Here is a 23,267-nt window from a genome sequence, read left to right on the forward strand (position 1 = left end):
CATGTATGTGTTGAAAGTGGTATGAGGGTGTACATGTGTCAAAGGTGGATATGTGTGTGTATAAAAAAGTGTGTCGGAGTATGTGTTACAAGTGTGTGTGAGTTTGTATATACATGTGTGTCAAAAGTGTGTGCGAGTGTGTATTTATGCGTTTGTGTATATACACGTCAAAAGTGTTAATTTACGCCCGAAAAGTGTATTGAAGTGTGCGTGCACGTGCATATATGTCATGTGAAAGTTCATTATAATGGAGTTTAAACCACATAAATTGAGATATTCAATCTCATTATAAATTATTTATGTAACTATACAAGTTGAGATATTAAACGACATGAGTTAAGTGAGTTAACGATGCAATGAATCCATATGAATCACATTTGGATTGGTCCAAGTCGATTCATATACGTTGATTTTGGATTTGGGCCGTATAGATACGAACCAAATCGGGTCTAAGTTGAGTAAATCAGCACCCGTACAATATGGATATTCTTTAGTCCGGCTCAAAATGGATTATTCCACCTAATTATGTCCAATTCCTATGGGCCTATTTGGGCTAAGAACCGGCCCAATCTCTTGATTCCTAATTCACTGATTTCAGGTTCGTGAACACACACCGTACAGTGTCTATTTTCTGGTCACTGAATTCAGAAGCGATTTAATTTCTAAAACACTCACTGTACATAACCGTAGGGAAACGGACCATAGACCATCGCCAAAAAATTCACTTCGTGTTTCTTGCCGCCAAAAATTCATACAATAATCTATCCGTTAAAGCTTCCAGCTATTTCGACGCTGTACTCCGCTTCTCATTCCTCCTGCAGCAGAACCATCACACGCGATGCGCACTCGTTTCGTACCCACGGACTACTCTACTACATTCGACGCCGCCGTCGGAAGCTGTGGTCCAGTCGAAACCCTAGACTTCGTCCGCCTTCCTCTCCCTCGCCTTCCTCCGGATTTGCCCCCCTTTTCTGCAAATTTCCTGGAGTCCTTTAATGAAACCCCAATTTTTGGCAACTCTTGCGAAACTGAGAAGTTACCGATCGACGATGCTCTCTCAATATTCTTCTCCGACGTCCTTCCTCACTTTGTTGGCTGCGCCAGTTTTGAGGATCCGGCAATTGGCCTCAGCGAGGAAACAACTGAGGTAATGCATTCGGAGGTGACCAAATTTTATAGACGATGCTTATTTCAATTTTTATTGGAAATTGGTCTAGTTTTACGTTGAAATTGACGATGATGTGACTTTTCATTAACATTATCGGAAGATCTAGAACTGATTGAGGATTTACTTTTTCTTAAAAATGTGATTATGGATTAAAGTTTACTGAGGTAGATCTGGATTTGGTTGCAGCGTTAACATTTGAGCATTTGCTTTGGACTTTGGTTTTGCTTCGAGTCCTGCTTTACTTTGTGATGCTGGTGAAATTATATTACACTACTTCAATGATAGGCAAAAGAAGATCTGACGCAAGGAGTTGTGTTTAATTTGGTTTTTCATATTGTCGTATCTAACAAAAACCATCGCCTCTACTTCAGTTGTTCTCTGCAAGTTTGTGTTATGTTATACAGCCATATTGACGTGCTTTTTAAATTATTCTCAATGAATTTCAGATTTCAGCTTGGAGTAGTGTCTTCGTACATCTTTGGCTGCATTTTATCGACTCTATGACCTTGTTCACTTTCTCCTTTTTTTGTAATTTTTCCTTGTTTATCTCTTAATCCCGAGGTGCAATGGTTACATATTGTTTAATATAAGATCATCCTTGACGACGAGTCTGTGTATTACAATAGTATTGCAGTGAATTCAAAAATATGCGAATTACTGTCTAATCTCCCTTAGAGTTTTAACATGCTGCTCGTATATTCCCCAGAGAAGACATTATAAGTGAAATTGTTAAGTACAAAAAAATATACCAAATTACTATGTTCTTCACTAAATTAACTCAACTTGTAGAGGAACATTGAGATAAGTTATGTTGAGAGAGGACTGTAGAGATTGGGTTCTGCTACAGTGGATATTGGGGTATTAAAATAAGTTGTCTCTTTGTGTGTTTTTTCTTTTGCTACTTTATACATGTTTGGGATATTAATCAGATTCTAATTTGCTGTATTTCAGGAGAAATATGGAACAACATCGAATAAAATGAATGGGAATGGACTTAGGTTTGTGCAATTTGAAACTCCGGAGATGGATACATCCTTGCTCCCATCGGTAAAATTTATTTCCAACTTCATAGATACTGATTGATGTTCTTTTCTATGTATACTGACGTTTGAAAAGGATATTGTACAGTATGGAACTTGTTTTCTACATGGCACTGTCGGTATGCCGTTTAGCATGTGCAAGAATTAAAAGAAACATAAAAGCAATTAGATAAGTAATGGGCTCCAGCACCTACATACCTACATGGCAGCAACAACAGTTTTTTCTCTTCAAGTTTAACTTAGCCGTATAAAAGTAAAGAAAAAAGGAAAATATGAACATGTGAGAAAAATTACCTCATATAAATTTATTCTCTCTTAACCTTTTCTATTAAGATTATAATATTTTTTCCACAATATTATTGTCCAGAAATTTCAATAGTAAATGTCCAACATGATAATTGGTATGAAGTTTATTTCATTGTTATCCCACCTATATTTCTATAAATCCATTATCATCCATAGTTACATATTGTATATATATGCATATTCTTTTGTTTTTCTATATAAAATTCATATTGGATAGTTGTGTCCGGGTCGTGTCGTGCCCTAAATGTTCTTACAAGTGGCCAGGCTTAGGTGTTTCATTTCCATGTCACCTTCTCATTGTCCAATCGATATGTTTAAATTACAGTCTCTTAATTTATGTACTCTTCTCTTTATTCAGCAGAAAAGTGCGGTCAATTCCCATATACAGTGCTTGCATATTTTCTCGGAGCTTCCAGATGCTCAATTTCCAATGGTAAATGTCTCTCGTTTCTGGTACATACATATTTAATGGGATTCGGGCTTGTTTTTTAGATATCTTCATCATAACATTATAGCAAGTGAAAGTGCTCTAACAAAGATTACTTCATTCTTTATCCGCCTCCAGACTTGCATTTCTTGGTTAAAATATTTGGCTAAGAAACTCTTTCAGATATTACAGATTAGTAGGTGGAACTAAGATTTTTTTTCCTTTTGGACCTTTTAATGGGAATGAAATCTCACAAGCTGCAATGAACTACCTTTGTTCCTCTTGGTTTTAAGCTACTAGTTTCTAGTATTTCTGGTCCAAATTATTTAATGTACAAAATAGTATTGTCGTTAATCAGTTGGAAAGTTAATTGCAGGATCCACTCAATTCTGAGCTTATGCTACAGGATCACCCTGAGATTCAGCAATCACTATACTCAGTTGATGACATGAGTGTAGAATACTCTATGGAGCAAAAAACTGATATGTGGGAAGATACTAATTCTGTTCAAGGAAAACTTCATTCTCATAACATCAAGTTTCCTCTTTTTGAAGTGGATGTGGAAAGTCTGGGTGTTCCTGGAGGAATATATATGACAGGCGAACTTCTGAGTTTTGAAAATATCGAAAAGCAGGTGGTGGAACAGCCTGCTGAAATAATTATTAACAACAAGGAGCTTCTGGGTTCTACTGAGTCTGACCTGCTAAAGTATCTATTAGATCACTGTGTAGCTACAGATTGTCTTGAGGACACAAACATTTCATCAGAAATATACTTCATAAGCATTATTGAACTGTCAAATAATGAGGGGTACTCAACACTCCATCATGGAAAACCAGATGGTGATCTTATTTGGTCCATGGAGCCAATTCTCTTTGATGAATTTTTGTTCCTTGATTTGGATCCATATTATTTCTGTGAGGTACTTTCAGATTCAGCAAAGGAGACTGATGCTGAAACATGTGAATCCATGTTTGAAGAAGTCATGAACTTCAACAATTTCAGCCAATTGATTGTTTGTCATGAGCTTACCCTTATGGACGACTCTTTTAAATCACTGCCGGTACCAATCTTTTCAGATCATAGAAATAGTTCATCACATAAACTGCTTGAGGAACTATTGGCCCAGTTGGATTGGCAGTCCTCATCAGCATCTGATGGTCTGTATCTTGATTGGCATTTTCTAGGAGCAGATGATTGTGAACCAGCAAAATATCCTTCTTGTTGGAACCTGTTACGGGAGATAGAGACATACAAGATTGATGCTGAAATAAACTCGAGTGTCTGTGGAAAGCTGATATTTGATTTTATTCTCTCTGAAGGTCACTCTGATAAACCAAATGCAGAAAACTATAAGGAAGTTCTGAACTTATCTTGTAATGATGCCCCTATAAACCATTCTTCTGGTAAAGCAGATTTAAGTAGTTCCTGTAATCAAGGAGATGGAAAAAGGATAAGTGGAGACATTTCATCGAAAAACAGTGTTGAGAAGGTTCCAATGTTTGGTGAGTCCATGTCTAGTGATCTAGAGTTCTTTCTGAATCCTCGTAACTACGCTATAGAAAGAGAAAGTATAACTGCAAACAAGCTAGTCGATACTAATACTGTATGTCTAGTGCTGCCGACTGATGATTCTGCCGCTGCTAATGGTACTACTGAGCTTCAGCAGAAATTGAATGTCAAGCTATGTCAGGTACAGTTTATTTATTATTTGCGGAATGATTTATTGGCCATGTTGGAGAACATTGACAAGTTAATACAGTTGCAAAATCAATTTTAAGTTTCCAATGACTTGATGTTACTAAAACCTTCGCGATGAAATACATTTTAATACGTATCTTCTACTTCAGGCATATGTGATTCTTCAAGCAATGTTAGGTTTAGAACAAACTTGACTAGTGTTTGCTTAGATTAATATTTTTATTTCATGTGTTATCTTTTAGATGTTGATTATTACTTGTAGTCTTGTGGTTAATCTTATTCAATTGTTGTTCCAGAAAAAACATTTGGATTCTCCATCAGCCCAGGTTGAGTGCAACACTAACCGGGAAGATTTACTCAATACTACACCTGCCAAGCAAATATCTAGCAATGATCCTGCAGAAGCCGTAAATGAAGTTGACAACTGCACCGTGGTGCCTGTTCAATCCATGCCAGTGGGCTTGGAATCAGAGCAAAATCTCTCGTGCGAGCCTTTTTGCCCCAAAATTGTTGTAATAGTGAACACCCGGAATTTCAATGCAGAAATGGTAATTTCCAGGAGAAGCACATATCAAAGGATTCTTAAAATGGAACAAGGAGGAGCACAAGTTGTAGAACGTGACATAAGTCTACCTGTTGATGTAATAGTAAGTTCCGGGGTTAGTCTCACTTGGTATGACTGCAAAAATATTGGAAAGAAAGCTTCAGCTCCGGACGAGGCCTTTTCATGCTTGCCGTTGTGTGTTGAAAGCATTGCTGCTAGTATTTTGACTGACTTGAGCTTTGCTTTCAATTGCTGCATCCTGGTAAGTTCACTGCTGAAAGTTTTAATATCAAGCAATGATTCCTCACTGCTTGTAGTTGAGATTCTGGTTCTTCTGTCATTTATACACATATGTCTAGTGGTGAGAACCTGGTTCACAATGCTACAACAGGCATGTGTTCTGGCAGAAGCCAGATCAAGTAGCTTTGTTTCTTTCTTCGGTCATCCCCTCTACATAGGAATATTGTGAAAAATTATCAACTCTATTGTACGTTAATCACTAGTAAAGAATGACAATCCTTCAGCCAGTTGTTACCATGTAAAGTTTGCCTATACTTAAGTAGTTTAAATTAGAGGCGATAATATTTTATTCTTGTCCCAAATCATCCTTTAACATTATTCAGGAAATAAAGGGGTTTAAGAAGAATTTCAGTGTTCCAGTAGCAACTTTAGGGTACCGTATATTGTTTTGATTGGATTGGAGTAATTTTTAACAAAGATCTGAGAACTATAGTTTTATCAGGCATGCCGATAATTGGGTGCTTATGTTGTTTTCCTTCCAGATATTTGAGGGAGAATGCAATTTCCTGTCTAGCATTATGGAATCATCAGATGAACTCTATGCTGCGGCAGCTAGCTTAGGGATTGATCTACAGATTTTTTGCTCATATTCATATGAGATGACCGAAGAAATTATATTGTCCTGCGTCAAGGCTACAGCAGGGATGAGTAGGAACCTCTATCCAAAAATGTTGGACTCCGAGAGCCTAGCAGAATCTTTTCTCACTGCATTTCCTTCAATTAATCCTCTCTCAGCTCATGCAATCTTGTCTTCTGATGCCATACTTGGGAAATTTCTGGAGATGTCAAAGGGGGGCAAAATTTGCGCTCTTCAAAAGTATCATGTTCCTGATGAAAGTGTTGCTTTGCTGAGTGCAATAACCAGATATGGGGAGCGAGAGGATTCTAAATCCGGACTGACAGATTGCTCCTCTTCAGTATCACTTCCAGACTCCGAAAATGTCCAATTCAAATTGGAATCTGAGAGGAAGAAACCTAAATATACACACAAGCTTTACAATGCCTGTGAGTCTCCAAATGACTTGTTTCATATGGAGCCGCTCAAGTTTGACCAACATAATTATTCCAAATTGTCCGTCCCATGCAATTCTTGGCTGTCAGAAAGGGCTGAGATATCCGATAAAACAGAGCAGTTCAGTTTATCTTTCAATGACAATTTACTCAGTCATAGCACGGATGTTGATACTGACGTGATAAAGAAGTCCATAGATATGTCGAGACTTAATGAATTTCCATTGAGAAAAGGTCTTCAAATACCAAATGAGAGAGAGAAGACCTGGATGCCTCAGATTGACACAAATTATAGTCCAAGAAGGAGATCAGCTACGACATCAAAGAACTTTAGCAGACAAAGTATAAAGGGGACTGGGATTCTGCAGGAGGATTTTCCTGGTGAAGGTATTGTAGAGGATACTCCAGCATTTATGGAAAATATTTCTGTTGCAAACTCCCCTGGTTTTTCACCGTTTCTGCTTGATGTTGAGAAAGACTACGTAGCAAGAAATTCCAGGGTGAGTAAGCGACCTCTTAGTGCAACTAATCTGCCCACGTTCGAAGATCATACTGATTTACATTCTGCCTCTGCTACCTGGGTTTCGAAAAATGATAAGAGGCAAATCTTGAGGGAAAAGATTAAACCACATTTTGATACCGTTAACAGAAATAATAGTTCTGCGGTGAATGAAAAAGGGATTTTGGATGAGGATATGATAGAAAAACTTCCACAGGATTCCTATAAATTCTCTTTCCAAGACAAGGATACACAAAGTTTTGGTGGCACGCCGCTCTCAAATGCTCTTCATTCTACTCAGCAACAAGGATCACCCTGGACCATAGAATTTCTTAACAGGATAAGGGAAAAGAGTAGATTGCGTAAGCAGTCTGTTTCATATGATTTATCCTCTCCTTGTTTTGCTTCCCCGGGAAACACATCAAAGTTCACTAAAAGGAAGAGTCCTTCAATTCTTGAATTCTACAAATATGACGGAGGTAGCACCCAACAGAAACTGGTTGATAAAAAAATACGTAAAAGACCTTCACAACCACTAAAGTCCTTGAAGAATAACAAGGCTTCGACTTCGTATCCTCCATCATGCACTCCAGTTGATAAGAAAGCAAGACGGGTATGTCAATAAAATCCCTCTTGATGTTTGGAGAATTTTCGTATTGCATCTTAATCTGTGTTTGATCAACTGCAGGCACTATCTTTTTCGACAAATGGAAGTGGAGGGCAGAGTAAGCTGGTTTGGAGGGAAAACGATTATCATACCACGCCAACAAGATTTTAGCATCAAGTATGCATCTTGTGGATGTCAAAAGATATGTTGCTTCGTTAGCTGTTAAAAAGTACCAGGTATAACATCTATCACCAGTATTAACTAAAAAGGTGGTTCTTTGCAGCTCAAGCGATGTTATTGTTGACCCTGGTGCAGCAACAGATCACTATCGAGCGTAGTTGCTAGCTTCAACGTTTCACCTCTGTCCCGCAGATACACATTGAAACGGTCCAGATAGAATCCAAACAGGTCAAATATTGATATGTATTGCATTTATTAGGAAAGTTGAATTTGTTAGTTCATGCTGAGTTCTGTTCGTGAAAGATGGATGCTGAGCTTTGTTTATAAAACTAGAAGCACAGTACGGTAGTGTGCAGGTATATGTATTATGAAAAGAATGCAGAAAATGCATATGTTTCCTTTGTATCTTGTCTTTAAGCTGTTTATTAACCATCTTTATGCAAGTACGGTGTTAGAAGAAGCTGTCAGGAGTAATAAAGTCAGAATTTGATTTTGGACAATTAAGACTGCTTTTTATCAGCTACAAGGGTCGTCCATGATCCTCGTCTTCTCTTCAACATCAAATGAGATTTCCTTTGTATCAAGTTGGTTTCCACAAGTTTTATTCTCTAAATTTGATGGATCAATGGTTTCTGTACCCTTATAATTTGTTCCAATAATCTATTGCTTTCCCTAAACAGATTTCAAATTGATTTGAAAATTGACAAGGTTTATGTAGTATGGTACAATGAGGTCAATATGCTAAAACGAGTGTGTGCTACTATTTGACGAAAAAATGCCAAAACTTAAGAACTGTATTATATTGCTTTATGGCTTTAGGATAATGAAGATGAGCAACAAAATAGAGGCATATGCTTTGGGAAATGGATTATTAATGTACATATCATTCTTCCTGGTCCTAAACGGTCTATAGTTGGTTTTCACCATTTTCCATAGTAGCTAATTTTTCTTTCCAGTTTTCAGATTACGAAGACTCATGACAAGTTGTTGCCGTTCACCTTCTACTTCGGCAAATTTGAGACTTATTTCTGAATATCGCTCATGCATTTCTTTCAATTCTTCTTCCATGCTTCCATTTCTTTCCTTCAATGATGCTACTTCACTTAACAAGTTGGAAACATCGAAATTACCACCGGGCTGACCACTCTTTTGCATAGGAAGGTTCTCTAAGACTCTCATTTCTGCACCTTTTATGTTTTTGCCTTTGTTTTGTCTTCCTTGAAACACTAAAGAATTTCTGTCTTGGGCAGGCGTACTCTCCTGCATTTAAATTTAATACTTGTGTCATTACAATCAAATAAATGGATGCATTTGGAATATATTAGAGGAGAGTTGGGGACATTCATAACTTTTCATAATTCTGTAGACATATTCATAAATTTTACTTTAAGCATGATATTTTTATATATGTCTTCCTTAGAATTCAGGATGGAGTCCGCCTTTCATTCCCAATACCGTGAGCAAGACAGGTATGTTAGTTTCGTGATTTTATATTGCAGATAATATTTTATTCAGTAGATTAAAAGTTACAGGTTTGTAGATCGTTATGTTAAAGATACGTCAGTTGAAGTTCTGTTTCTTTTTCTTTTTCCCTTAACATAAGTTGTTGCCATTGTTCTGGTGAACATACTAACCTGTTCCACTTGTTTGGTATTATACTTCAGATTCTTTTCCTTCATCTGAGAAGTGGCAGAATTTTGTAGTGCAGCTTTCTCCTGTTCCTGTAAAATTAACCACTGTTAGTAGCAGACTTATCAGTAAAAGAAGCGATAGATAATATATTTTTGTTTCACAGCAAATATTTGGATTACCAGGATAATCTTGTAATAAATTACAGAAGCTCTTGTGCACCTTTCTAAAATTCTTCATAGCGACGTAAAATATCTCACTAGCTTTTCAAGTTCACCACATTTATCTTGTTTGGAATGTTAGTGATTATATGTTCCGCAGTATTTTGTCTAACATATATATGAAATTCTTAGTTTGTTAATTATGTTGCTCTCGAATAGAGATCAGATCTAATGTCAGAGGCAGAGCAACAAGTATATTTGGAATCAGTTGCCTCATATTTGATCTGGTTTTATCTTTCTGGTAGGTTTTGTTTTCATTAGACTGGAAGTTACCTGTTCCTTCTTACGTAAGACGTTCCGTAATTTGGTCATCTCTTTCTTCAGGTCTTCTTTCTCCACTTCTAGTTCAAGCAGATGATTTTTGACTTCATTATTCTTGATTCTGAGCTTTTTGACTTCTAAATGCAAGTTCTCTTCTTTTGTTTTCTTTTGGTCCATTTGAGACTTCATCGAAACATTATCCTGCATTATTTTTTCTGCTTCCTTCCTCACTGAAGCTAGTTGTCTCTCTAGATCTTCCTTTTCTAACTTCCATCTCTGGAGCGACACTGATTCTTCAGTAGTTGTTTTCATTTGTTCAGATTCATCTCTGGAAACTTTTTCCTTTTGTTGTTGATACTCTCCAAGTATTATATCATATTGATTTCTCGTTGTTTGAAGTTCTTCTTCGGCCTTTTGGAGCAGTTCTTCTAGAACTTCATTTTTCTGGTGCAAATCATCAGCTTCTGCCACTGCTTTCTGGGCTAATTTATCGCTCTCCTCGATTTTCAATGACATCTCAGCAGAAACCTGTCTGAATTCCTCCTGAAGTCGCTCAGCTGCATTTGCACTGCTCCATCTTGTTTTCCTTAACGCTTCCTCAGCTCGTATAGCCCTCTGCTCCTGCATATTTTTTGCCTCTGCTACTGCTTCCAAATCTCCCTCGAAAGCTTGTGTCTGATTTTCCAGTTCTTTCTGCAGGCTCTCAACCTGAAACTCAAGTTCATCAATCATGTTCAAAGACTCGGAGTATTGAAGTGCCTGCCTTTTGTTTTCTGCCTCCAAGCTTGCTATACGGAGTTTGAGCTGCTTCTCTATAGCCAAGGATCCGGTATAATTCTTCTGAATTTCTATCTTTTCTTTTTCGCTGTGTTCTAATTTGGAGTATATATCATTGTTTTCTGTCTCTAAAATTCCATAATCTAGAGTAAGCCTCTCTAGATCCATTTGTATCTCTGCTTTCTCTTTCTTGTGGACTTCTATTTCGGAATACAATTGTTCAATCTTCAGCTTCAGCTTTTCTGTTTCATCAGCATTTCTGTGCTTGCTGTCCAGATCTTCTGGTGCTTTACTTCCTTCATTTCCATTCATCGTTGTTCTAGGTGATGTTGCGAGTGCCTCTGCTCCACTGTAGAAGGCCTTAATTTTGGTGGAAAGTCGAGATATTTCTGTATTTTTCAGATCCAGTTTTTTGCTAAGATCTCTCATTGCAAGAACGAATTCGGAATTTGAATCTTCTGTCTTCTGTAGATTTGACCTCAATTTTTTATTCAACTGTTTTTCACGTTGAAGCTCTTGCTTGATGTTTTCAAGTGGACTTCTCAAATTTTCAGTCTCTTTCTGTGCAGGAACCGAGGCTGCTTCCTCATTCTTGCATTTCGACGAGGACTTGAGTTGTTCACATTCTGCTTTAAGCGCATCTTTTTCCTCTTTTAAACAAGAAATTTGCTCTGATAACTGCTGTCCTCTCCTGATTTCCTTGGTAATTTGCTTGCGGAGGGACTGTACTTCTAGTTCTGAATGTTCCATCTTCCTTTCCAACACTTTCATTTGATTTGTCAATGAAGTTCTTTTTACTCCATCTCTTGATTCAGAATCATAACTATATGATTCCGAATCTTCTAAGCTTCCATTTAGTTCGTCGTGCAGAGAAGTTGCTTCACTCAAGTCATCACTCTACAAAACAAAAGATTCTACTTCCGATTAATGCAGCCAATAATGAATCAGAAACATAAATTAGTTCTCCCTCTTTCTAAGTTTCTAGTTTTTTTTGGTCCCTAATCAATTTTCATTTTGGTGCAAGTATGCAACTAAAATCAGGAATATTGATAATGTGAAACCTTACTTCAGGAGATTTCAGGTTTCTCTTTCCGAAGCTCGAAGAATTATTCACTTCTGTTTCGAGGTTCTGATCGTACAAGTCATCCACTGGCACTTCACTGTCTTCACTATGTCTGCGATTTTTCAAAAGAAAAAAATTGCTCCTGTTTTTCTTATTTAAACCATTTACGGCTGTATTCAGCACTTTTAACAGTGAATTTTTTTTGATCATCATTGTTAATCTACCTCACCTTGAATCAGAACCTTCTTGCATCTTCTGAACTGTAACCTGGTAATTGCAATTTAGTTTTAGGACAGATTTTGCTACTGGTGCAGTTTTATGCGTACACCATTATGATAGTAAACAATGATAATGCAACTGGATACTAGCTCTTTATCTGCACATCTAATTTTGGGTGCATGTGTTGTGTGTGAACATGCAAGAGATCAAGAGTAAGAACTAACGTGTAATATAGCACCCGATTTTGATGTCTGTAGAGGGAGAGATAAATTCAATGGTTTGGTAGCCTCGGCTAGATCTGCAAAATCAATTGAGACTTCTCCCAGAAAGCCTGCTTTTGATGACCCCTGTGAGTACAAAATATACTGTTAAACTTATTTCCGTTTTTAGCTACCTATATGAAAACAACCTTCTTATTTTTTCATTTCTGTTTTCGGGGGGAATGTAGAGAGTTGTGTTACTTACTGTTGATACAACCACATAGTAGAATTTTTCTCTGATTCGCCCCGTTTTTGTCTCCTTGACTAATTTTACAGTTTCGTACACAGGGTTTTCCCAGGTGCAGGTTCCTTCGAGAATCGGCGTTTTTGCTAATTTGACGGTTGGCTTTCCTACATCTACCGGAACCAGAGAAATCATGAGGCTTTTGGATTTTAGCTGCGGCACCTGGAGTTATTTGAAGAGGTAAAATTTGAATTACAGGTAAGATAACGATTCCAAAATCTCAAATTACTTGATCAATACTATCACTACTTGGTTCCATCTCTCTAACACTGTTGTGTATATATGAAACAAACCCATTCTTGAAATAGGCGAGGAATATAATTTAAGCTAAGCTCGCACAAGTTATAACATACATTATGAATTACATAGGCGCAACATATGTTTTTTGCCGCACTGTTGACTTAACATACCTGAGTTGCTCGAAATTGCATCTTGAAGACAACTTTGATCTTTTTCTCGCTTCGCTTGAACATCTTCTCTGGATATTATGCATGAAATAATTCGGGATCCTTTTCTTCTATCTTTGAGAACTAGAAACTGCACTCTCTCTTTTGCCTTAGCTGTAAGTGAATAGGTATCAGTAAGCCTGAATGATTTGGTAGTTGGATGAACAGACAGAACTAAATTATTGTGATCCCTTTATTTTATTTGCTGGAAATTAATCCTGGAAAGATGGTATAGATACAAGCAGATAGTTTAAGGTTTTGACTTTTGAGTTAGATCGTCGAATATTTCTTTGCTTAACTGCATGTGACAACAAGTAAGAAGCTGTAATTGCAGCAAATTTCTACCAATACTGTATGCAATTAGATGCTTTAACCCAACCCCCAATAAGTCAAACATGCCTCAGTTTTATTACAAGTTGTGGCTGCCATGTATTAACTATTAACTAGCTCATGTCCCACAATTTAAATACTACGATGGCTGCAAGATTGGGATTAGTTAAATGTATTGTTGAATCAGCTGCCCTCTTAATTAACAATTAATCAACTTGCTGGTGTAGTTTTTATATTTGTTTTGCATTTTTATCTTGTTTTGAATTAGTATTAATGATTAATGCTTCCGTCGGTGACGGATTTATACCAGCCTTGTCACCTGGGAAAGTATATATTCTTTATAGTTCCTTCTTCCAATTCATCCTTGGATGCTTCTTTATTGTTCTTGTTTGTTCCCTTTCTTGTTATCCAGTTATATGAATAAACATAAATAAATACCCAATAGGCAATAGGTAATAACTTCTATGTTAACCTTAGTATTCAATGTATTCTCCCGAGTCCTGTGTGTGGAAATAAATGCCCGGTTTTTTACTGTGGATTTTCATTTAGTACTATAGTAATATATTGGTGTTAGGTACATTGATTGAAGGTTGGGTTAATGAGTGTGTGTGCACAAGGCGTTGCGGATACATTATTTCGGTGTAATTAAACAGATTTAGTAGTATCTTAATAAGGTTGGTGTACTGGTAATTATTAATTATCTTATAGTATGAAAACTGTCCTTTGCCCAAAAATTGGTAGGTTGATGCAATTAAATTTGTTAAACAAATAGTGGGGTCATCTTCACTTAATATTAGTCCCATATTGCTCCTTTAATGCCTGCAAAAGTGATCTGGAAATTAGGGTTTCCACGTGAATACATGTGCGTTGCTCTCTCTCTCTCTCTCTCTCTCTCTCTCTCTCTCTCTCACACACACACACACACACACACGCACGCATATTCAGAACGAATCATTTAATTGTTCCATTTTCTCACTGTATGCTAATTTCTATAGCTAAAGCTTTGTACTCACTTTTCTTAGCTAAAGCTTCCTCTTTCAGCAAATAATGAATAAATAATTTTATATATACACAATTAAATGAATAAATTTTAAATTAACTCCTTTAAATTGGCAGCAGTGATCCATTCAGTAGGCCGAGTTAAGCCAGAGATATAATTTTATATTGGACTGACTATACATGGAATCAAAGCCTTTTCAAATGGGCTGCCTATCCATAGTCTATTCTATTCCATGAATACAGCTTCGGCCGGGTATTTTATTCATACATAAGTAGTAAACTATAATTTAATTTTCATAATCCCATACTCTTCAAAACGTGGCATCCAATAAAGGATACATGATCTTGATCTCGAATGACATATCATCCTCATAAAAGAACTATTATATAGTTCTCCACTCAAACTACTGGAAATTTCCGAAACTTTCTGATTTTCGAACAATATCTTTAATTTCCGAAAATTATTCACACGTATGCATTTTCTTCAAAAATTATTCTTTTAGTATTAGTATTATTATTGTTTTTTATTAGAATTAGTATTGGTATTATTATGTTTATATTATAGGTGAATAAAAATAGATTTTTTTTTAATTCAGAAATTGCTCAGTTCGGTCCGAAAAAATCGATTTCGGAACGTGTTTTCTGATTCCTACATGCATGATGCATAAAGCCAAGTTTATCGTCTTATCTTTTAAATAAAATACTAGAAGAAACTACAAATTATCAAGCTTCATTTCATCCATCATTTTCTTCCTTCAATATGGAATTAAAATATTTTCAACTTGTATATTCTGAAGAGAGTAAAATCGTGTGATGGCCACATTCCCAATGGGCCCAGTCCGTGAAGATATTTCCATTCGGTTATATATGACCCAAAGAAGCCCAGTCTAGTAGGCCCCACTCGGATGACATCTTTTTCCTCATTACCTATTTCGATTGATTTATTCTAAAATAATAATAATCATAATAATTTGTATTATCCCTGGTTTCTCATCCACATGCATCCTCTTCCTACCAATTATCAAATAATGTGTCACTATATTTTTTTAAATCCTTGTCAAGATTAATTTACTTCATTAAATAAAATTTAAATGTGGTGAAGAGCTTTAGACATTCACACTTGACAATAATGTGGGAGATTCTTGAATCATTCAAATTTTAAAAAAATTACAAATTTCCTTGTGGTAGTTAGAAACTAGAATTACAATAATGTTTGAAAATTTACTAAAACCCCAACTACAAAGAACAGGGCACACAAAATGACACGAGTGCCGAATGGTGGATGAAACACGTGGGATAAGGATAGTCCTATGAGGGGTTGACACGTGTCCATTCTCAGAATTCGATGAAAGGATATCTTCATCCGACGGCTCAGAAGCCGTCAATTATTATTTATTACCGGTAAGTATGGATGGCTAGTGTGAGAATTATTATTATAAGAAAGATTGAATCTTTGTTTCGTCTTGAGTAAAATAAAACCCAGAAGAGTGTGTGAAGAAAAGAGAAAAAAATGGCGATAGGGGTGAAGGCTTTACCGATTTCTTTCGTGGCACATTTTCTGGCGATTGTCGGCGTGATTCTGGTGTTGATTTGGACAATCAACTTCAGAGGTGGTTTGGCGTGGGAATCTACGAACAAGAATCTTATCTTCAATGTATGAATCCGCTTTCCCCTCGATTTCTGTTCTTCGTTTTCGTTGAAATTATTGCTAATTGAGTACTGATTATATATATATTCTGTCTATACAGTATAGTTATTGATTTTGATCTGATGAATGTTGAAAGCATCTGTTAGGGAATTAGAAAGTGCTGATTAGGGGGGTGATGATACACGTGTACTGCTATAAGTGGCTAACTGCCTTGATAAATAAATGAACATGAGCAATGAATGAGGTCCGAACATAATTGGGAGTTATTTTGTTTAGGGGGTGTAAACGAATCGAGTCGAATTGAATACGTATTTGTTCAATTTTGTTCGAATTATTATCGAGCTCGAGTAGTATGTGTTCAAGGCTTAAGGTTTGGTTCGTTATGTTTAACAAACTGATCTAAACCGAGTTTTTTTTCAACGAACGGTCTCTAATCGATCTTTGAGAAGCTTGGTTTGAAATTTTCAGCCCTAATTCTGTTAAGTCAGTAGCATAAACTGGCAGCTGATGAAAATCACTTCATCTGAAGTTTATTTCCTTTTACGTCACTGCAAATTAATAACTGTGCACGGTTTCGTAATTGAATATATTCCTACAACGTTTTACTCCCGTTACACCAGAGCAGTCTTTCTTGTTTAAGAACTTTCGGGTTTTTGGATTTTAGGTTGGAAAATAGAAACGTACATAGATAGAAACCTTGTAAAGATCACCGTACAAAAAACTACGGTAGTTCTAATTTGTAAATCTCATATTTTTATTCTCTGTTTTGCTCCAGCTACATCCTGTTCTGATGCTTATAGGGCTCATTATCATCGGAGGCGAAGGTAATCAATCCATTCTTGTTGTAAGCCCTAGCTATGTAATAACTCGATTTTTAACCGAAATTATTTTGTAAAAAAACATCAGTTAATCTTCTCTTCTCTCTCTAACTGCAGCAATCATCAGCTACAAAAGCCTGCCACTAAAAAAACCACAGAAGAAACTCATACATCTTATACTGCACGCAATAGCTCTCGTACTCGGCATAATTGGAATATACACCGCATTCAAGTTTCACAACGAGAGCAACATTGCCAATTTATACAGTCTGCACTCTTGGCTTGGGATCGGTGTCATAGTTCTCTATGGCATTCAAGTAATTTCCGATCTCGCATAATTTCCCTCTCTCTTTCTTTCTCGTAGTACTTCACTTTTTTTGTTTTTCCTAATTTTCAGTGGCTTTACGGTTTTGTGGTGTTTTTCTACCCCGGAGGATCACCGGCCATCAGAAGTGAGTCAGTTCCATGGCATGTGCTATTCGGTATTTTCGTGTATGTATTAGCTGTTGGCACTGCAGCAACCGGATACCTTGAAAAGCTAACGTTTCTCGAGACCAACGGAGTTGCTAAATACGGGACCGAGGCTTTTCTCGTCAATTTCACTGCCCTCGTCACGATCTTATACGGGACTTTTGTCATCTTGACCATTCTTTCTCAGTCTCCTCCACCAGAAGATGAGTACAGCTACTCAGCTATATAGAATGTGATGAAAACAGTACATTAATCTCATATCTATAGTTGCTTGTATTAATTATTTTTAATTACCACTTTAATCCAATCTGGTTTGGGGGATCTGGTCATAGGTATATGAACTGGATATATGTGTTGTAATATTTGTGTTCATAAGCTGCACGTTTTAATTGTTTTAATTTATTGGAGAAAGGTGTTTGCAGGAATTGTTGTGTTTGTATTTTAGCTATTGGAATCATGCACTTGTTTTGGTGGGAAAAACTGTAGTTGTTTGATGGTCAGACTTTGTAATAAAATATGTTATGCATATATATATATGTTATGACTTGGGTTAGGGCTTCAAATCGGACGGGCTGGATCGGAATTGACACTATTGAAAAATTAATCTCGATTCCGTAAAAGAAGATATTTTAAATTGGAATTTTGGAAAAAATTGTTCAAAAATCAATTTTTCTTTTTATTCGCACATAATATTAATATTATAAATGTAACTTATGAAATTATTTTTGGAAATCCTATTGGATTATACTTCTCCAACTCTGATAAAAGAAATGGGAAAAATCAGAAATTGGATTTTTTCGAATTTCGGAATGAAAAATATTATTCTAAAATTAGAAATTTTTGATCGGAAGGCACAAAAACAATAATCCACTCCCAATTATGACACGTGTTGATGTTGAATTCACTGAAGAATAAGCTAATTGAGATTTGCTAGTTGAAAAGTGTCAGAAGGATCAAAACTTATTTTCTAAAAAGTTTAATCTGGAAAAAGGAAAAATAAAAATCAGCTCATCGCTGGATTGAGAGAGTATGACCGCACGATGAACTTGTCAATCAACGGTCCGTATCTGCCAAGGACATAATCAATGTAGTAAATAGTAATTATGTGTGCTTAAACAACTATCAATAATTAATTAGAACTCTTGAACATTACCAATTATGCATTCCCATCTTATTAATGAATTTTAACTTTTTTTTAGTTAATTATATTTGTTTTTTCGAAATACCAATTTTAAAATTAGTTTTTTTCTCATTTTGTGTAATTCATGGAATGCCACGTGTCGCGATAAGGTGGGGTAGAGGATGAGGCTGTTTTTGCCGAATGAAAACCAGCATGTATCGTTGTCCAAAGCCCTAAAATAATAATATAATATTATCTGAAATACTTTCTTTTTCGCATGCTTGGACAAAGCAGCTAAAAATAAATAATGGGCCTAATTATGGGCCCAATAACAACCAGTTTGCTTACCCAATACGTCACCCACGCCCTATTAATAATCTTTTAATTAATAATAATAACTAATTCATCATATTGCATTATATGCATAGCTTTGGCCCACAATTAAAACAAGTTGGCAATTAGCTAGCAATTGAATATCCCTTGTAATAAATAAATCACGATCTTCTATAATAGTCTGCAAACTAGAGGAAACTACGATTACATCCCTGAGCTAAAATTAAATTAGAAAAAAATCCATTATGTATGGGCTGGCTAATTACGTATTGATGGAGTTTTTTTTAAGACAATACATAGTTAAGTGGGATGATTGTAATTACCTAAGCAAGAGAAGTTTTTTTGTAATTTAATCTTACTTCAGGGATGTGGCCGTAATTTCCATCAATTATATCATATATTTTTTTTTCTTTTTTGATAAAAAAAAATATATACCATCCTCAAGCACATGTATTTAATTTCTTGTTTGGGTGTGAAGGCTGAGAACATGGTATCAAGTAACCATTGTTGTGGTCACAAGCTTTAGTGTGGACCCCATTTGGGTTTTATTGTCGCAATTCAAGATTATGATATTTATTATAGGAAGAAGACAATAGGATAAAATTGCAATATATATATATATATTTTTCTAGATTTAATTAATTATCTTATTGGTTGAAAAAGGTGGTGTCGTAGCCAAACACAACTCACATTCGATGGCATTTCGAGTTTTCTAGCGATGATTGTGATTTGTGAGAAGATTCCATCAAGATTCTTGTTTTTGTCCACAAACCATTATATAATATTATTTTTAATTTAATCTTGATTTCCCAACTTATTTGTTTTAATATTATATATATTTAATTATTTACTTTAATAATGTCGAGCACTACGAAATGAATTGGCCCCCGCGTTGAGGCCGTGTTGATTGTTTGTGTTAGAGCTTAAATAAGACTCAACTTGTGGATGAATATTAAGGAAATTAAGAAAAAAAATTAATTAATTAGTGTTGTATGAGATAAAATATCAATTAGGTGTTAGAGCTTTACAAACATTTATCTTGTTACATTATACATTCATTTATTTTTAATTAGCATATTCACGAGAGTGCACGTTCTTCTAGGGGTGTAAACGAGCCGATCTCGGTTGTTTAGGCAAGCTCGAGCTCGAATCCGTTTTGACGAGCTCGAGCTCTTCGAATATTTATTTTTGGGCTCGAGCTCGAAAAAATTCAAGTTCGAGTTCAAGCTTTTGTCAAGTCAGCTCAACTTATTTACACCCCTAGATTCTTTTCAAAATAAATTAAAATTAAAAATAATGAGTTCTTGATGAGATATTTTTTTTTTTGGCGAATGATGAGATAAAATATCGATTCTATGATAAGATGCGAGGTGATTTGATTGACTACCTATATGTCAAAAATCAAAATAAATCTCATTTTTCTGTAAATTGAGTTATCACTACTATTTATAAGTTGACATTTTATAGAATCAAATTGCAACCTCTCAACGCTTTCCCTTCACATAGTTTTTTCCAAAAACCTACGTTATTTAATACTGTATTAAACACAAATTGGTGCAAAGTGCAAACGGCAATTAATTAAATTAACAAATATTAAAACATTGCGTACCTCTTGATATTAATTTCAAAGTTTACCCAAACACCCCTTAAATAGTATATAATCAACATTTGACACAACATATTTTTTATTAGTTAAAATTATTACCTCCAAAACTGGTACAAATTTCAAGAAAAAGCAAACTTACAAATGATTACGATGAATTTTGCCAAATAGAGCTTTTTAAAAGAAAAAGGCTTTAAACATAAAAAAGAAATAGATGCAAATTGTAATTAACTGTAAAGTTTGGGGCAGAACTAGGACCACCTTTTGGAGTTAGGACACACCAAAAATTTCTCCGCCTCAACGGCTCTATGCCTCTATCTATGGGGGCTGGAATCCTCTACAGCAGCGAGTTTGTACAACTAAGCCACGTGTTTAATTCTAATAGGTGGGAATATCTCTCTGGCATAATTAAAAGCAAAAGTCAAAAGCTTGGATTTTGACTATTGACTTTTTGGTCCTTAAAGTTAAACACCCTGTTCAACTCCAACCTGCAACACAGGATAAATTACCAAATTTGTATTTTTAGTATTATTTATTTATTTAATTCCAATTAAATAAAATATTAAATTTAATCCAGTGGGCAATGGTGTAGTGCGCCAACTCACACCTTATTATCTGTAATGTAGCGATCAAATACAGCTAGCTCCGTCTTCTCTGTTCAATTCCAGCCGACACTTACCTTCCTTCCAACTAACTCGTACAACTAATATCTCCCCTTTCTCTCACACACACTACACACACTCAATTATCACCTCTCTTTCTCTCTCTATATAATCTTCCACTATTGGTATCGTTTTTTTTTTCTTCTTCTAAACCTGTTAATTCATTTCCTTCTAATTAACCAAAAAACATCATAGCTAAGTTTTCTGAAGTGATGGCGGAGGAAGAAGCTAAGAAGGTCGAGCCGGAATCTTGCGTGGAGGCTCCGCCTCCGGTGGCGGCGGAGCCGCCGAAGGAGGTGGCTGAGGAGAAAGCCCTCGTCGTCCCACCACCACCTCCAGTCGAGGAGAAAGCCGATGACTGCAAAGCTCTTGCCATAGTTGAAAGTATGTTTTTTTTTTACTCTTTACTACTCGCTTTCTGTACATATGTTTTCTCTGTTATATTTTGTTTCTTTGAAATATTGGAGAATATTTAATTTTGATATTGAGCTAATTAAGTGAAGAATATTTTGAATATTAGTGAAAAGAGTTTGTGTTAGTGAAAATTTATCACCTATTTGTTGATACAATAGTGGATAATTGAGTTGCAGGATTCAAGATTCATTTTTTATTCTTATTAATCTACCCTGTCTATTTCATATTTTCGGTGCAAAAAAATCGAAGAAAAAGCGAAAAACGAGTTTGTTAATTGAACTTTTGAGATTGTCTGCAGATGTATGTAGTAGTTCTAGTGAGTTGGTTATATCCTGTAAATTACTTTGTAAAGTCTCGATTTTTACGTAGCTAGGGTTTTGATGATTTTGGTATATTATTACAGAAGAACCGGAAGCTGTCGAGGAGAAGAAACTCGAGGGCTCTATAAACAGAGGTATTGGTAGTTTATATACTCAAAATTCCTTTGCTGAAAAATGATCTAATTATGTTGATCGAGTAATCGAAAAAGACTCGATGATTAATTATTTCGAATATTTATTCGTAGATGCTGTGCTTTCCCGAGTAGCGACAGAGAAGAGAATGTCTCTAATTAAAGCATGGGAAGAAAGTGAGAAGTCGAAAGCTGAAAACAAGTAAGCTGTTTCTCGAGAATCCCCTGTTTTTTGTTTATCAAATTCGATATATGGAGGCCTTACCGTAAAATATATAATAAATACATAAATACGTCCGATTTTGTCTAATGATCGATTTTTCAGGGCTCAGAAGAAAGTATCTGCTATTGGAGCTTGGGAGAACAGCAGGAAAGCTACTCTAGAAGCTGAGCTTAAGAAGATTGAGGTAACAACGAACTCACACGTGTTTGTATATATATATATATATATATATATATATATATATATATATATATATATATATATATATATATATATATATATATATATATATGAATAAATCATTGGTTTAGCTAATATAATTCTGAATTTTCGTCGAATGGTTTATCTTTATTTCATTTTGCTATAAAGTGGTGACCACTTTTAACGGCGCCTAACTAATGTTCGTTTCTGAATATAAAAAATTGTATCACATGCATGCATACGTTCGAAATATTGTGAAATATATATACTTACATGATCGATATATATGTAAATACAGGAGCAACTTGAGATAAAGAAAGCGCAATACATAGAGAAATTGAAGAACAAGGTTGCGTACGTACACAAAGCGGCAGAAGAGAAGAGAGCGAACGTTGAAGCGCAACGCGGAGAAGAACTTCTCAAAGCAGAGGAAGTAGCAGCAAAGTACCGTGCTACCGGGACCGGCCCCAAGAAACTCCTCGGCTGTTTCTGAAATCTGAAATCGGATTTCGAAAGTGAAGTTTGCGTTTGTAGATTATTTTTATTTTATTTTCGGTTATCGATGATTTTATTCGTTGGAAATGTATTGTTGTGTGTTTATTTGGTGTAGAATTTATTTTGTTGTTTTTATTTATCGTGTGTGCATAGTACTGATGATGTATTCGTTTATAGATACATTTCTATAGAATCGTGTTACATTATTTGTCAAGAAAAACGAAGAACAAAAATTTGCCCGAATTTGTAAAGAATCTTGGAATCTTCTTATTGTGAAAAAGTAGGGCTGTTTGTGTTATCATAACCTTTTTGCTTTCGTTCTCCGTGATTCGATCTATCCCAGAAAGTCGGCTTTTCATTTTGGTAATTCTTGCTACTGCAAACAATACTTTAATTACTTACGATAAGTTCGGTTTTTTCCGAGACATTATATATTAGAATTGAAAAATTAGGGTTCAGATTTGGGATTTTTTTTCTTCGGAAATAAGATTAGTAGAGAGGGAAAACTGATCAATCAGGATTCGAAAAAAGTCGTAACTGCGAAAATAAAGATTCTTAATTACATATATTCTTACACAATCACAACTAATATATAT

At 35.6% G+C, this 23,267-nt stretch overlaps 4 protein-coding genes across 8 annotated transcripts; 3 read left to right on the top strand and 1 right to left on the bottom strand.

Moving 5' to 3' along the window:
* The first annotated feature begins 622 nt into the window (after positions 1-622).
* SHOC1 (shortage in chiasmata 1) lies at positions 623-8,243 on the top strand. 3 transcript variants are annotated; one of them, XR_016031654.1, is made up of 8 exons: positions 623-1,147; positions 2,120-2,215; positions 2,876-2,947; positions 3,318-4,634; positions 4,939-5,448; positions 5,969-7,609; positions 7,685-7,839; positions 7,919-8,243. XR_016031654.1 is itself a non-coding variant. In XM_012996657.2 (8 exons), exons 1-7 carry the CDS (start codon positions 839-841, stop codon positions 7,772-7,774), a joined length of 4,038 nt encoding a protein of 1,345 aa, XP_012852111.2. In that variant the 5' UTR covers positions 623-838; the 3' UTR covers positions 7,775-7,780; positions 7,887-8,243. The 3 variants fall into 3 exon arrangements, 2 of the variants coding, with proteins under 2 accessions (XP_012852111.2, XP_088675417.1); XM_012996657.2 differs by having other exon boundaries at positions 2,873-2,947; positions 7,685-7,780; positions 7,887-8,243; XM_088819291.1 differs by having other exon boundaries at positions 7,685-7,780; positions 7,887-8,243.
* Positions 8,244-8,568: 325 nt separating this feature from the next.
* On the bottom strand, positions 8,569-13,430 carry LOC105971774 (Myosin heavy chain-related protein). 2 transcript variants are annotated; one of them, XM_088819292.1, is made up of 8 exons: positions 12,868-13,430; positions 12,419-12,619; positions 12,178-12,300; positions 11,964-12,001; positions 11,738-11,846; positions 9,907-11,568; positions 9,382-9,504; positions 8,569-9,043 (listed from the first exon to the last, which is right to left on the bottom strand). In XM_088819292.1, the coding sequence occupies exons 1-8, from the start codon at positions 12,928-12,930 to the stop codon at positions 8,723-8,725; spliced, it is 2,640 nt and encodes an 879-aa protein (XP_088675418.1). In that variant the 5' UTR covers positions 12,931-13,430; the 3' UTR covers positions 8,569-8,722. The 2 variants fall into 2 exon arrangements, with proteins under 2 accessions (XP_088675418.1, XP_012852113.2); XM_012996659.2 differs by having other exon boundaries at positions 9,418-9,504; positions 12,868-13,374.
* Positions 13,431-14,176: 746 nt separating this feature from the next.
* Positions 14,177-17,697, top strand: ACYB-2 (Cytochrome b561/ferric reductase transmembrane protein family). The gene is made up of 4 exons (XM_012996716.2): positions 14,177-15,886; positions 16,656-16,704; positions 16,816-17,015; positions 17,096-17,697. Exons 1-4 carry the CDS (start codon positions 15,743-15,745, stop codon positions 17,396-17,398), a joined length of 696 nt encoding a protein of 231 aa, XP_012852170.1. The 5' UTR covers positions 14,177-15,742; the 3' UTR covers positions 17,399-17,697.
* A 3,110-nt stretch (positions 17,698-20,807) lies between these two features.
* On the top strand, positions 20,808-22,975 carry LOC105971826 (remorin). 2 transcript variants are annotated; one of them, XM_012996730.2, is made up of 5 exons: positions 20,808-21,271; positions 21,705-21,755; positions 21,867-21,954; positions 22,078-22,159; positions 22,475-22,975. In XM_012996730.2, exons 1-5 carry the CDS (start codon positions 21,100-21,102, stop codon positions 22,667-22,669), a joined length of 588 nt encoding a protein of 195 aa, XP_012852184.1. In that variant the 5' UTR covers positions 20,808-21,099; the 3' UTR covers positions 22,670-22,975. The 2 variants fall into 2 exon arrangements, with proteins under 2 accessions (XP_012852184.1, XP_012852186.1); XM_012996732.2 differs by having other exon boundaries at positions 20,819-21,271; positions 21,708-21,755.
* Positions 22,976-23,267: the final 292 nt, after the last annotated feature.

The sequence above is a fragment of the Erythranthe guttata genome, chromosome 6 (assembly GCF_056151865.1).
Source record: "Erythranthe guttata isolate IM_541 chromosome 6, IM_541, whole genome shotgun sequence".
In the NCBI taxonomy this organism is placed as follows: domain Eukaryota; kingdom Viridiplantae; phylum Streptophyta; class Magnoliopsida; order Lamiales; family Phrymaceae; genus Erythranthe; species Erythranthe guttata.

Coding starts and splice junctions, on each gene's coding strand:
- SHOC1 (XM_012996657.2), top strand. CDS start 839: ATGCGCACTCGTTTCGTACCCACGGACTACTCTACTACATTCGACGCC. Junction 2,948..3,317: donor CAGATGCTCAATTTCCAATG/GTAAATGTCTCT, acceptor AGTTAATTGCAG/GATCCACTCAATTCTGAGCT. Junction 5,449..5,968: donor CTTTCAATTGCTGCATCCTG/GTAAGTTCACTG, acceptor TTTTCCTTCCAG/ATATTTGAGGGAGAATGCAA.
- LOC105971774 (XM_088819292.1), bottom strand. CDS start 12,930: ATGTTCAAGCGAAGCGAGAAAAAGATCAAAGTTGTCTTCAAGATGCAA. Junction 12,002..12,177: donor AATCGGGTGCTATATTACAC/GTTAGTTCTTAC, acceptor TGCAATTACCAG/GTTACAGTTCAGAAGATGCA. Junction 9,044..9,381: donor GAACAATGGCAACAACTTAT/GTTAAGGGAAAA, acceptor ATTTAAATGCAG/GAGAGTACGCCTGCCCAAGA.
- ACYB-2 (XM_012996716.2), top strand. CDS start 15,743: ATGGCGATAGGGGTGAAGGCTTTACCGATTTCTTTCGTGGCACATTTT. Junction 15,887..16,655: donor ACAAGAATCTTATCTTCAAT/GTATGAATCCGC, acceptor GTTTTGCTCCAG/CTACATCCTGTTCTGATGCT. Junction 16,705..16,815: donor CATTATCATCGGAGGCGAAG/GTAATCAATCCA, acceptor CTCTAACTGCAG/CAATCATCAGCTACAAAAGC.
- LOC105971826 (XM_012996730.2), top strand. CDS start 21,100: ATGGCGGAGGAAGAAGCTAAGAAGGTCGAGCCGGAATCTTGCGTGGAG. Junction 21,272..21,704: donor AGCTCTTGCCATAGTTGAAA/GTATGTTTTTTT, acceptor ATATTATTACAG/AAGAACCGGAAGCTGTCGAG. Junction 21,756..21,866: donor CGAGGGCTCTATAAACAGAG/GTATTGGTAGTT, acceptor ATTTATTCGTAG/ATGCTGTGCTTTCCCGAGTA.